General features: G+C 42.3%; 1 protein-coding gene across 1 annotated transcript; it reads left to right on the top strand.

Moving 5' to 3' along the window:
• The first annotated feature begins 11,325 nt into the window (after positions 1–11,325).
• LOC112748831 (uncharacterized) lies at positions 11,326–13,362 on the top strand. Its single transcript, XM_025797075.1, has 2 exons — positions 11,326–12,276; positions 12,325–13,362. The coding sequence occupies exons 1-2, from the start codon at positions 11,326–11,328 to the stop codon at positions 13,360–13,362; spliced, it is 1,989 nt and encodes a 662-aa protein (XP_025652860.1).
• Positions 13,363–14,332: the final 970 nt, after the last annotated feature.

Genomic DNA, 14,332 nt, shown 5'->3' with positions numbered 1-14,332 from the left:
TGTTCCACCTCTACTGGAAGGTGGCAAGCCTGTACACTAAGCAGAAGGGGCTCATCCTAATGGGTGTCTTGTACGCTGTTTTATATGCCCAGAGTGCATCTTGTAGCCTGGCATTCCAGTCCTTCCTATGAGGCTTTACTATCTTCTCTAGAATACGCTTAATTTCTCTATTAGATACTTCTGCTTTTCCATTGGTTTGGGGATGATAAGCTGTTGCTACTTTGTGAACAATCTCATGCTTCTTCACTAGTCCTGTTAGTCTCCTGTTACAAAAGTGGGTGCCTTGATCACTCATGATTGCTCGTGGTGATCCAAAGCGACAGATAATATGGTTTCTAACAAAGGAAACAACAGTGTTAGCATCATCAGTACGGGTAGGAATTGCTTCCACCTATTTAGAAACATAATCTACAGCTAACAGTATATAAAGGTAACCATTAGAGTTTGGAAATGGACCCATGAAGTCAATGCCCCAAACATAAAAAATTTCACAGAAAAGCATAATCTGTTGAGGTATCTCATCCCTCTTGGATATATTACCAAACCTTTGGCATGGGGAACAAGATTTACAAAATTCAGCAGCATCTTTAAAAAGAGTAGGCCACCAGAATCCACAGTCTAAGATCTTTCTAGCTGTTCTTTGAGGGCCAAAATGTCCTCCACTCTCAGAAGAGTGGCAGGCCTCTAAAATGGACTGGAATTCTGATTGGGACACACACCTTCTAATTACCTGGTCAGCACCACACCTCCATAAGTATGGGTCATCCCATATATAATATTTAGACTCGCTTTTCAGCTTGTCTCTCTGATGCTTAGTAAAATTTGGAGGGAAAGTGTGGCTAACTAGATAATTAGCTACAGGTGCATACCAAGAAACTACTTCAGATACTGCATGCAAGCTATCAAATGGAAAAGCATCATTGATAGGAGCGGAGTCATCCTTAATGTGCTCAAGGCGACTCAAGTGGTCTGCCACTAAATTCTGGTTACCACTCCTCTCCTTAATTTCTAAATCAAATTCTTGCAGCAGCAGTATCCAACGTATTAGCCTTGGTTTAGACTCTTTTTTAGCTAATAAATACTTTAGAGGTAAAGAGGCTCGGAATTTATCCAGAGCAAAAACAATAGCTAGAAACTCTTTTTTAGTAGTAGTGTAATTAGACTGAGCAGTATCTAAGGTCTTAGATGCATAAGCAATTACGAAAGGATCCTTACCTTCACGCTGAGCCAACGCCGCTCCTACTGCATGGTTGGAGGCATCACACATAATCTCAAAAGGCTAGCTCTAGTCTGGTTCTCTTACAATTGGAGCTTGAATCAGGGCGATCTTCAGCTTATCAAATGCTTGCATGCAATCCTCACTGGTGCACAAAATTGTGATTACACTTTTCACAACTCCGTACAACTAACCAGCAAGTGCACTGGGTCGTCCAAGTAATACCTTACGCGAGTAAGGGTCGATCCCACAGAGATTGTCGGCTTGAAGCAAGCTATGGTTATCTTGTAATTCTTAGTCAGGAGATTTAAATGAGAAAATTGATTTTGTTTATGAAAAATAAATAACATGAAATAAATGGTACTTGTGATTCAGTAATGAGAAACAGGTTGAGGTTCCGGAGATGCTCTGTCATCTGAATCTCTACTTTCCTACTGTCTTCTTCTCCAAACACGCATGGCTTCCTTCAATGGCAAGCTTTATGATCCTCTCAGTGAAAATGGTACTCTACGGTTTCTGCACGGCTAATCAACTATCGAATTTCTCGTCTCGGATAAAAAATACTAGGTACAGCTACTGCATGGCTAATCATCTGTCGGTTCCTGCTAGCGTTGGAATAGGATCCATTGATCCTTTTGCACACTGTCAATGCGCCCAACATTCGCAGGTTTGAAGCTCGTCACAATCATCCCTTTCCAGATCCTACTCGGAATACCACAGATAAGGTTTAGACTTTTCGGATCCCAGGAATGCTGCCAATTGGTTCTAGCCTATACCACGAAGGTTCCAACCTCCGGACTTGGTCCGTGGATTAGAAACCCAAGAGATACGTACTCAAGCTGTCGCCCAATGACTACGTTGAGCTCAGATAGAATGGATGTGGTTGTCAGGCACGCGTTCATAGAATTGAGAATATTGATGAGTGTCACGGATCATATCATTCTCTAGATTGAAGTATGAGTGAGTATCTTAGAATAGAATCAAGCGTGATTGAATAGAAAACAGTAGTAAATGCATTAATCCATTGAAACACAGCAGAGCTCCTCACCCCCACCTATGGAAAATAGTAGTAAATGTCGTAGAAGATACAATATGAAGTGTAAAAGGTCATAAGGTACAAAATGAATCTCTAAAAGTAGTTTTTATACTAGACTAGTAACTTAGATTTATAGAAAATGAGCAACTAAGTGCAGATAGTGCAGAAATCTACTTCCGGGACCCACATGGTGCGTGTTTGGGCTGAGCTTTCAAGCTTTCACGTGCATATGCCCAAAGTTGGAGTTAAACGCCACCCTGGGTGCCAGAATGGGCGTCTAACGCCAAGAATTATGCCAGTTCTGGCGTTTTACGCCAAAAAGTTTTAGGCTGGTCTTTAACGCCAGTTTGGGCCATCAAATCTCGGGCAAAGTATGGACTATTATATATTTCTGAAAAGCACAAGATGTCTACTTTCCAACACAATTGGGAGCGCGCCAATTGGGAATCTGTAGCTCCAGAAAATCCACTTCGAGTGTAAAAGGGTCAGAATCCAACAGCATCTGCAGTCCTTTCTCAGCCTCTGGATCAGATTTTTGCTCAGGTCCCTCAATTTCTGCCAGAAAATACCTGAAATTACAGAAAAACACACAAACTCATAGTAAAGTCCAGAAATGTTATTTTTGAATAAAAACTAATAAAAATATGATAAAAAGTAATTAAAACATACTAAAAACTATGTAAAAACAATGCCAAAAAGGGTATAAATTATCCGCTTATCACAACACCAAACTTAAATTGTTGCTTGTCCCCAAGCAACTAAAAAAACAAAATAGGATAAAAAGAAGAGAAAGTACAATAAATTTCAAATATCAGTGAAGCTCAGTTCCAATTAGATGAGTGGGACTAGTAGCTTCTTGCTTCTGAACAGTTTTGGCATCTCACTTTATCCTTTGAAGTTCAGAATGATTAGCAACCATAGGAACTCAGAATTCAGATAGTGTTATTGACTCTCCTAGTTCAGTATCTTGATTCTTGAACACAGCTACTTTATGAGTCTTGGCTGTGACCCTAAGCATTTTGTTTTCCAGTATTACCACCGGATACATAAATGCCACAGACACATAACTGGGTGAACCTTTTCAGATTATGACTCAGCTTTGCTAGAATCCCCAGTTAGAGGTGCCCAGAGCTCTTAAGCACACTCTTTTTGCTTTGGACCACGACTTTAACCACTCAGTCTCAAGATTTTCACTTGGAGCTTCATGCCACAAGCACATGGTTAGGGACAGCTTGATTTAGCCGCTTAGGCCAGGATTTTATTCCTTTGGGCCCTACTATCCATTAATGCTCAAAGCCTTGGATCCTCTTTACCCTTGCCTTTTAGTTTAAAGGTTTACTGGCTTTTTCTGCTTGCTCTTTCTTTTTCTTTCTTCTTTTTTTTTCACTGCTTTTTCTTGCTTCAAGAATCAATTTTTTTATGATTTTTCAGATTATCAATAACATTTCTCCTTTTTCATTATTCTTTCAAGAGCCAACAATTTTAATATTCATAAAAAACAATATCCAAAATATGCACTGTTCAAGCATTCATTCAGAAAACAAAAAGTATTGCCACCACGCAGCCCAAGAAGCCGCCGGATCGGGGCACCGCCCCATCCAGGCCCAAGAAGCCTTAACGGATCCCTTCGGGTCGGTTAGCCATAACCGACCCGGAGTCCAACCACATCACAGCCGTGCCACCAGCCGGGTCGGAACCCCCAGGGTCGGCACCCGACGTACCGACCCCCCGTACAGATGACCCGCACGCGTGGAAAGTGACAGCTCAAACTCTCCACCAACGGGCCAGGCCATTACTAGGCCCACCCAACACGCTATATAAGGGGAGAGGATAGCTCTCCCCCCAAGGTACGTCACATCCTTACCTAACCCTGCCACCCTCAGTACGGACTCTGACTTGATCGTCGGAGTGTCCTTGCAGGTGGCCATCCCCTCGCTCCGTCCGCCCTCCGACGTCATCAGCATTCGCTCCGCGTTCGCTCGGGACCTCTCCCCCTCTCCTTATCACCTCCTGTCGACAACCCGATCACCCGAGAACTGATGCGCATAAACTTGTTATGCCACGATTTAGGAAATTGCACGATCGGCAAAATTCCTTCCGGCAAGTGCACCGGTTATCGTCAAGTAAAAACTCACAATAGAGTGAGGTCGAATCCCACAAGGATTGGTTGAGTGAGCAATTCGGATTAGAAGTGTGTTCTAGTTGAGCGGAATCAAAATTTAGATGAGAATTGCGGAATGTAAAATTGGCGGGAAACGTAAATGACAAGAAATTGAAATGGCGGAATCTTAAATTGCATGAAGTAAAGAGCAGAAGCTAAATTGCTGAAATTAAAAGGGAATGGGGGTGATTGCATGAATTTAATTGCAGAATGTAAAGAGAAAGTGGAAATCAGAAATGGGGAATTCATTGGGTTATAGGAGATATTGAGATCTCCGAATCAAAACATGTTTATCTCTTCCTCAACCAATGCGTTCATTGAATTTTGCTTGGCAATCTTATATGATTGGATCCCAATCCCTTGGCTCACCAATTCTCTCTAAAAACAAACAAATTCCCAATCCCTTGGTTTAAATGTTCATAAGAAGAGATGATGCTCGATCACTGATTATACCACACAGTTTCATGAACCACAATTTGGTAGGATTACATGTCACAATATCCATCCAAACCCCAATCCAATTCACTGTGAGAAAGCTTCTCTAGCATGAATCCTCCATTCCTTTCCCAAGGTTCCGAAGGATTCCAATTATGGGTGGTTTCTTTCCCAAGACAACTACCCAATGGAATTAGATCGAGAAGCTTTCTAACAAAATTCAAGAGAAAAGATTGAAGAAGAAGATAAACTATTATTGATTCATTGAATTACAATAGAGCTCCCTAACCCAATGAAAGGGGGTTTAGTGAGTCATAGCTCTGAATTCAATTACAAATATATGAAAACTAGCCAAATGAAGATCAAAAGTCCCTTCCTAACTTAAATTCTATCCTATTTATACACTTTCTATATTGAGCTTCTGTTGTGTTTCTTGGGCTTTGAGGCCTCTCCCTGCTTTCCTTTTGCTTTGGGTTTATGATCCATAATCTTGATGAGGCTGCTGATCCAAATTCTGTAACATTCATTGAGCCAACTTAGAGATAATCAAGTAATGACACATGACTCAACAAATTGAAATTCCAGACTCATCAATCCTTCAGGCCCAATCCATAAACCATGATATTCAATTGGGTTTCATACCAGTGTAAGTTTAAGTTAATGTTTGTGCTCAAACGCTAACTTAAACTGCAATATTTTTGGCCCAGAAACCTTTTCTAATAGTGGCGTTTAAGTTGCAGTTTAAGCTTAAACTGCAGCTTAAACGCCAGACACTTCCAGTGATGCCCTTTGTGGAAGCACGTTTAAGCTTCAGTTTTAGGTTAAACTGAAGCTTAAACGTAGAAATGGAAGAAGGCAGCCCTGGAGGGTCACTTAGTCGAACACGTTTAAGCTTCAGTTTAAGGTTAAACTGAAGCTTAAACGTGGAGATAGGAAAGGCAGCCCTGGAGGTCGAACACGTTTAAGCTCCAGTTTAAGGTTAAACTGGAGCTTAAACGTGGAAGAGGAGAAAGGTAGCCCTGGAGGTGTCGAACACGTTTAAGCTCCAGTTTAAGGTTAAACTGGAGCTTAAACGTGGAAATGGAGAGAGCAACCCTGGAGGAGAAAACTTGGTCGAACACGTTTAAGCTCCAGTTTAAGGTTAAACTGGAGCTTAAACGTGGAATGCTCCTGGTGCCTTTCTTCCTTCTGGCGTTTAACCTCCAGTTTAAGGTTAAACTGGAGGTTAAACGTGAAAATGCTTCTTTGGTGAGAGTTTGTGTCGAACACGTTTAAGCTCCAGTTTGAGGTTAAACTGGAGCTTAAACGTGGAATTGCTCCCATGGTGAATTTCCCACTTCTGGCGTTTAACCTCCAGTTTAAGGTTAAACTGGAGGTTAAACGTGGAAATGCTTCTTTGGTGAGACTTTCATTCTGGCGTTTAACCTCCAGTTTAAGGTTAAACTGGAGGTTAAACTTCAGTTCCAGCATTTCTTAGCCTTCATGATTCTGGCGTTTAAGCTCCAGTTTAAGCTTAAACTGGAACTTAAACTCCACATGTGATATTCAAGCTTCCTTTATTGGTTTTGTTGCCTCCTTGCCTAGCCTCTTCTTCCCTGAAATCATCCAAACAATTGCATCAAAGTCTTGCAAAATTTCATGAGAAATCTTCCATTCATAGCATTCAAGTAATATAACTAAAAACTCATGGAATTTGCATCAAAATCATACTGTTTGGATGGTTCATTGCTTTGTTATTCATTTAACCATTCTTGGTTACTTTAAGCTCAAGAAAATGCATAAAACCACTAAAACTAACAGAAAAATGCTAGTGAAACTAGCCTAAGATGCCTTGGCATCACAACACCAAACTTAATACTTGCTTGTCCCTAAGCAAGTCCTGAGTTATTTGAGAAAAAAGCATGAACAGAAAGCAATCCCATTGGCTATATTAGTAAGCACTTTAAGTTCATCAGAAGGGTTTTATGCAGAAAGTTGCAGCATCACTTTTTCATTCTTATCAGGTAAGATTATCACTTTTTCATTGCATCCATCAAACACTGCTATGGCCTCTTGTTACTCTTATGTCCTTGGCACTTTTCTCTTCTTTGTTTTTCTTTTCTTTTTCTTAGAGCTTCTTTGCTCCTTGTTTGCTTAGTGTCATGTGTTGCACCAGCCTTTGGCATTTTCTTTTTCTTATCAGTGCACTACACATATCCACTCCAGGCATTTTAGTTCACATTTCTTCTTGAGACATTGGTGCCCAGCACCTCTTTGTGTGACTAAATGTTTTGTATTTAGGTTGCTCTTGATAATGGACTTTTGGTTGATAATCCCGGGTTAGTTAACCCAAGTTACCAAGTGTTGAAACACTCCTCAGAACCTATTCATCCAAGCATATCCTTAATACATAAACACCACAGGCATTTGTCTCAGAAGTTCAAACCATTGGTGCCTAGCTTATTTTCTCAATTTTTTTGCTTTTTGGTTGCCCTTTTTCAGTGGCTTTTTCTTCTTCTTTTTCTTTCTTCTTCATGGCCAAAGATATTTATTCATCAAGATCCATAGACAGTTTTCAATTTCTACACAAAAAATGATAATTCTACACTCTATTTCCAGTGATCTGACTTAAACAATCAAGCATTCATACCACCACTTAATTCTACTTGATTTGTCACTAATTGAGCCAAGTTACTTTTGTTCAAACTTTTCTTTTATTTTTGGAAACAGAACAAGCATGGCAAGCACTTGTTTAAGAAGGTGAAGTTATATCCAAACATCTAGGCATTCACTTTATTCAAAGCAATAAACAGACACTCATACTAAAAACTCCACATAACACTTAAATGACTTATGATGAAAGAAAGCTCATAAAGACAATTCACCAATTATCATTTGATTATTAAGGAACGAGACCACCTCTTATTTATTGCTTGGTTCTTCTTAATTCTTGGGATCCTGCTTCTTCTTGCTTCCTGCCTCTTTTTGACCACTTGTACTTCCTTTGTCTTTTCTTATGAGCTTTTTCCAGAATCCAGCCTTTTTCATTGTTTCTTCCACTCCTTTTTCAAGGATCATTGCCTTGTTTATTTCTCCTTCTTTCCTCCCTTTGAAATACTCATCAAAAGCTGGGAATGCTGGGTCCATCTTGTGTAGATGTTCCCCTATGTAGTTAAGCTTGATTTGAGAACTGATGTTGTAATCAGCTTGAACTGAGTATCTTGCATTCTATAAAGTGGTGGCTTCCTTGATTGCCAAGACATTGGCATCTTGGTGTTGGCATATGTGGCTGAAGGATTCCTGTAATTTTAAATTCTGTTCCCTTTGCAAATCTAAGAATCTTGATTCAAAGTTCCTTTGCATATCCATCATTTTCAGGTGAAAGTCCTCTTGTCTCTCCTGAGACCTCATGTATTGTTGAGACATTCCTTCTATGAATTCCTGCATTCTGCTCATATCCATGGGATCTCTGGGAATTTGTTGCCTTCTTTCTGGAGTTCCTTGCTCTTCTTGCTCTTCTTCTCCTTCTTCTCCTTCTTGTCCTTCTTGCTCTGCTTCTGCTTGTTGCTCTTCTTCATTTCTTCTTTTTGTATGTCTTGGAGCAATTGGGCCAAGAGTCATTCTGTATGCAGTTATGGCCATTCCAGGATATAGCCAATTAGGTCTTTCATCTTCAAGTGGTACTTGGGCATCGATGCATAATCTAATGATGGTGCTAGGGAAGTGGAGCCAGGATTCAGGGTCACTTTTCTCACTAAACTCTTGTATCTGTTCAGCAATGAGTTTATGAACTTTGATCTCCCCTCCCACCATAATGCAATGTAGCAAGATGGCTCTTTTAGGGACTATTTCTGAAGAGTTTGCAGTGGGTAGGATGGATCTCCTAACTATTGCATACCACCCTTTAGCTTCAGGTGTTAGGTCTCCCCTTCTCAAGACTCTTGGAGCCCCTCTTGTTTTTCTCACCCATTCAGCTCTGATGGCACAAAGGTCTTCAGCAATAGTTGTATAGTCAGGTTCTCCTATCATCCTTTCCTCATAACTTGCTTGGCTGAAATGTATGTTTTTCAGTCCAAGAGTTTTCATGATTGCTTTGGGGCTGAAGTCAACTTCCACTCCTCTCACATAGCTTTTGTATGTGGGTTTCTTGGTTGAATCCTCCCTCACTGCATTTGCATAAAACTCTTTCACCAGGTTGATGTTGATTTTAGTGATTGGCTTAGTCAGGAGCTCCCACTTCCTCTTTTTGATCTTTTCCCAAACACCAGGGAACTCATCCTTTTCAAGGTCAAAGGGAACCTCGGCTAGTACCGTTTTAGGTCTCATCCATTCGGCTTGAATCTCATGGAAAACTGATTTGTATCTCCATGCATCGAATTCCCTGTTCTCCTCCATTGGCTACTTGTCTTTTCTTCTTTTGTGGCTAGATGAAGCTGCCATTGGTTCTTTAGTTTTGGGTAAGTGACAAGCTAAAGTTGACAAGGTGAAGCAAGAAGTGTTGTTGGAAGTGTGGTGAGGTTATTTTCGGCAAGAGATAGTTATGCTATGATGAAGAAAATGTGTATGAAGGAGATTTGGTGGTGTTGAACTCGTTCCCCAAGTGGTTCTTTATAGTGCCCGTAAGTGAAAAATGGACGGCTAGGGTGGTTTGTGAAGGGTGGCTTGATGGTAAATATATGAATTAGGGAGAAGGACGAATTGCTTTTCATTTTCTTGGAAGTATTCTGGGTGCATTAGGTTGTACATGTAGCTATCTTTTCTAGCAGAACTTCCTTTTCCCATGTGTTAGTTTCAAAGACTTGTGAACTTTCTTTTTGACCAAGCACCGTACCTCCCTTTGTCTTTTTCCTCCATTTTTGTCTTTTCTTTTGTACCTGCACAAACAAACAAGTTTGCTATCATTTTTCGGTCCATGTGAATGATGAATAGTACTTGCACATGTAAATCAATGATTGACTTCATGAGCTTATAGCCGTGACTTTTGTATGTATGCACACTTATTACTGGACACCAAACTTAGTGTTTGGTAAAGTCTCCTGATGACATGAAATCCATATTGGTTGTCCTTAATGAATGTGCATAATTCTAATAAATCATAGTCACATTGGCTCTTTGATTCTAAACAAATTTACTACCCTAAGTAATTGAAACCAAAGTATTAAAACATGCGAATGGTATACTTGTCATGAATTTCGAAATCCAGAGGAACTTCTTGCTTTTCATGAACCGTGTTCAAAGAGGAACACCAAACTTAATGTTTGATTGTGCACTTTGAATGAAAAATTGAATGTATTTTGAATAAAATTTGGGGTGCCTTCAGGCATACCAAACTTAGAGACAAATTGTATTTTACATGCAATGTTTAGTGCACTCTTTCAGCAGTTGTCCTGAGGATTCAAGTTCATGCATAAGAAACCATGCTTTATTAAATGCACAACAGAACAGAAAAAAAGTAGGGATATTAAAACATGGGTTGCCTCCCATGAAGCGCTTCTTTAACGTCACTAGCTTGACGGTTGTCCCTTGTTAGGGTGGATTGTAGTGCTTGACGTCTTCTCCTCTCACTACGAAAACGTCCCCACTTGATTCCTTCATGATTTCTAAATGTTCCATAGAAAGAACTTTCCTGATTGTGAACACTTGAGGGAGCTGGGAAGGAATGGTTTTGAGGCCAGGTGGAATTGGCAGATAATGGCTTGATATCACTTTATCTCCCGGAGAGAAACCTTCAGTGGGAATTTTCTTGTTTCTCCACCCTCTTGGCAATTTCTTTACAATTCTTCCCTTTCTCCTGAGGATTTCTTCATTGACCCTTATGCCATAAGGATCCTTTTGATCTGTTTCCATTGATTCTTGTGGCTTTAACTCTTGCAACTCTCGTTTGCCTTCCAAGGACTGTTTTAGAGTTTCAGTTGCTGGCTTGCTTTCCTCCAAACATAGATGGCTACTATCATCCTTAGGCTTTTCCGATTCTGGTTTAGGCTCAGATGCAGGTTTGAAAACTTTGAAAATGAGCTGTTCATCACGTATTCTCAGAATTAGCTCTCCTTGTTCTACATCGATGATCGCTCTAGTAGTGGCTAGAAATGGCCTGCCCAGAATGATAGGGTGTAGGTAGCTTTCCTCCATGTCCAAAATGACGAAGTCTGTGGGGAAGTAATAATCTCCCACTCTAACCAGCACATTCTCAACTACCCCTTCAGCTTGCTTCTGAGTTTTGTCAGCTAGTTGTATGATTACATCAGTGGATCTCACCTCATTCAGTTGTAGCCTCTTCATGAGAGTTAGAGGCATCACATTTATGCTAGCTCCTAGATCACAGAATCCTCTATCAATTTTTGTTCCCCCTATGATGCAGGGGATATGAAAACTTCCTGGGTCTGTTTTCTTAGAAACTGTGTCCTTCTTGATGAGGGCACTGCATTCTTTGTTCATTGTTACCGTTTGTCCTCCCTTCAAAACTCTTTTCTTGCTCAACAATTCTTTTAAATACTTGATATGTGTAGGCATTTGCTGGAGAATCTCAGACACAGGGTTCAGAACTTGGAGCGGGAGTTGGCGGCAAGGGACCAATCCCAGGGAAACGCTGGCCGCTCGCACGGCGGCGCTAGCCAATCCCACGCCCGCACCCACTCCCCCTCCCATGTACACAACAGCCAAGCAAGAAGCCTAATAAGGCGCGAAGAGACACACACACAAGCGACCTCCAGACCCAACCGAAGCAAGTCGGAAGGCCGTTGGGGGTCCCAGAAAGAGGAAGACCGTAATCCAGAAAACCCCATCATCATAGGGGCAACCCCTTGTCATCCCTCAATCCTCAAGGTCCGGCTCCCGAGAAACTTCGACAAGCCAATGGACATGAGGTATGATGGGACCAAGGATCCCCAGGAACATGTCACGGCTTTCGAAGCAAGAATGAATTTGGAAGGAGTAGGCGACGCAGTCAGATGCCGGGCGTTTCCCGTAACACCGGCCGGCCCGGCAATCCGGTGGTTCAACACTCTCCCACAAGGTTCCATCACGACTTTCGCAGACATCTCCCAGAAGTTCCTAGCACGGTTCACGACGCGCATAGCAAAGGCGAAACACCTGATCAACCTGTTAGGGGTCACCCAGAAACCCGGCGAGCCGACCAGGAAGTTCCTGGATAGGTTTAACAACGAATGCCTGGAAATCGACGGCCTCACGGACTCGGTCGCTAGCCTATGCCTAACGAACGGCCTATTGAACGAGGACTTTAGGAAACACCTAACAACCAGACCTGTATGGACCATGCAAGAAATCCAAAGCATAGCCAAGGAGTACATCAATGACAAAGAGGTCAGCCAGGTTGTGGCGGCCAATAAACGGCAGCCACCCAACCCGCCACCTCGGCATGCGCACCAAACTGAAAGATACAAGGAAGCTCCTAGAGACAGCACCCCAAACAAACTACCCAAGCAACCACGGGTAGGGAGATTCACGAACTACATGCCACTCACGGCGCCCATAGTATAGGTCTACCAGCAGATTGCAGACAAAGGAATCCTATCCAGACCAAGACCCCTGAAGGAGAGAACGGAAGGCAACAAAAGCCTTTATTGCGATTACCACAAAGGGTTTGGTCACAAGACCCAGGACTGTTTTGACTTCAAAGATGCCTTGGAACAAGCCATCAGGGAGGGAAAACTAAACGAGTTCTCCCGGCTCATTAGGGAGCCGAGGAGACGGGAAAGAGAGCGCTCGGAGGAAGACCGGAACCGGGCTGTCAAGCCAAGACAAGAACCTCCAGCGGACGCCAACAACCCCCCAGCCTTTGTGGTTAATGTCGTGGTCGGACAAGATAGCCCCCCCAATTCCAAATCAGCAACAAGGAAGGATTCCCGAGTGCTCTCCATCACAACAGAGAGCCCCACTGCCAGCAGGAAGCCCCCCACCATATCATTTGGCCCAGAAGACAAATGGTTCAATGACCTTCCCGAGAACTCCCCCATGGTAGTCACAGCAATGATCGGAACGGGACTGGTCAAACGCATCCTCGTCGACACGGGAGCCGACTCAAATATCCTATTCAGAAACGTCTTCGTCGCCATGGGATTCAAGGAATCTGACCTCCAAAATCACCAACATGGAGTCATGGGACTCGACGACAATTTTATCAAGCCCGACGGGACGATCTCCCTCCCAATCAGCTTAGGAACTGGCAATGCCAGGAGATCGGTTATGGCAGATTTCGTAGTCCTTAGAGACTCCACTGCCTATAACATCATCCTAGGGTGGAAAACCATCAACGAGTTCTCAGCTGTAATATGCACCAAGTTCCTAACAATGAAGTTCATGACGGACAAGGGAACAGTTGGTTCCATAAGGGGAGACCTAGAAACGGCAGTCGCTTGCGACAACGCCAGCCTCTCCTTAAGGAAGGAGTCCAAAAAAGCAGCTGGCGTGTTCCTAGCAGACCTGGACGCCTGGATAGAGGACAAACCAAGACTTGAACCAGAGGGAGACATGGAGAAATTTCAGATAGGGAAGTCGGGAGCAATTCACCTTCATTAACAGGAATCTTCCCCACAAACTAAAAGCCCCCCTGGTACGCGGAATCGTGATTACACTTTAATTATGTAAAATTCATTGCTCTTTCTTTCCCTGGAAATGGCGCCAAAAACATGATGCCAATACCATGGTTCACAACTCCGTGTAACTGACCAGCAAGTGCACTGGGTCGTCCAAGTAATACCTTACGTGAGTAAGGGTCGATCCCACGAAGATTGTTGGTATGAAGCAAGCTATGGTCACCTTGTAAATCTCAGTCAGGCGGATATAAAATAGTTATGAAGTTTTCGAATAATAATTAAATAAATATAAAATAAAGGATAGAAACACTTATGTAAATCGCTGGTGAGAATTTCAGATAAGTGTATAGAGATGCTTTCGTTCCTCTGAACCTCTGCTTTCCTGCTGTCTTCATCCAATCAGCCTTACTCCTTTCCATGGCTGGCTTTATGCAAGGGCATCACCGTTGTCAGTGGCTACATCCCCTCCTCTCAGTGAAAATGGTCAACGCACCCTGTCACGGCACGGCTATTCATCTGTCGGTTCTCGATCATGCTGGAATAGGATTCACCCTCCTTTTGCGTCTGTCACTACGCCCAGCACTCGCGAGTTTGAAGCTCGTCACAGTCATTCAATCATTGAATCCTACTCGGAATACCACAGACAAGGTTTAGACTTTCCGGATTCTCTTGAATGCCGCCATCATTCTAGCTTACACCACGAAGATTCTGATTAAGAGATCTAAGAGACACTCATTCAATCTAAGGTAGAATGGAGGTGGTTGTCAGGCACGCGTTCATGGGGAATGATGATGATTGTCACGTTCATCACATTCATGTTGAAGTGCGAATGAATATCTTAGAAGCGAAATAAGTTGAGTTGAATAGAAAAACAGTAGTACCTTGCATTAATCTTTGAGGAACAGCAGAGCTCCACACCTTAATCTATGGAGTGTAGAAACTCTACCGTTGAA

Source organism: Arachis hypogaea, chromosome 15 (assembly GCF_003086295.3).
Source record: "Arachis hypogaea cultivar Tifrunner chromosome 15, arahy.Tifrunner.gnm2.J5K5, whole genome shotgun sequence".
Classification (NCBI taxonomy): Eukaryota; Viridiplantae; Streptophyta; class Magnoliopsida; order Fabales; family Fabaceae; genus Arachis; species Arachis hypogaea.
The sequence above is the reverse complement of the archived record's forward strand: the minus strand, read 5'-3'. Positions and strand labels throughout refer to the sequence as shown.

Bases quoted from the DNA above. Each gene is read 5' to 3' on its own strand.
- LOC112748831 (XM_025797075.1), top strand. From the start codon at position 11,326: ATGTGTAGGCATTTGCTGGAGAATCTCAGACACAGGGTTCAGAACTTG. The intron at 12,277-12,324 runs GTAGGGAGATTC...CCCATAGTATAG, and splicing joins AACTACCCAAGCAACCACGG to GTCTACCAGCAGATTGCAGA.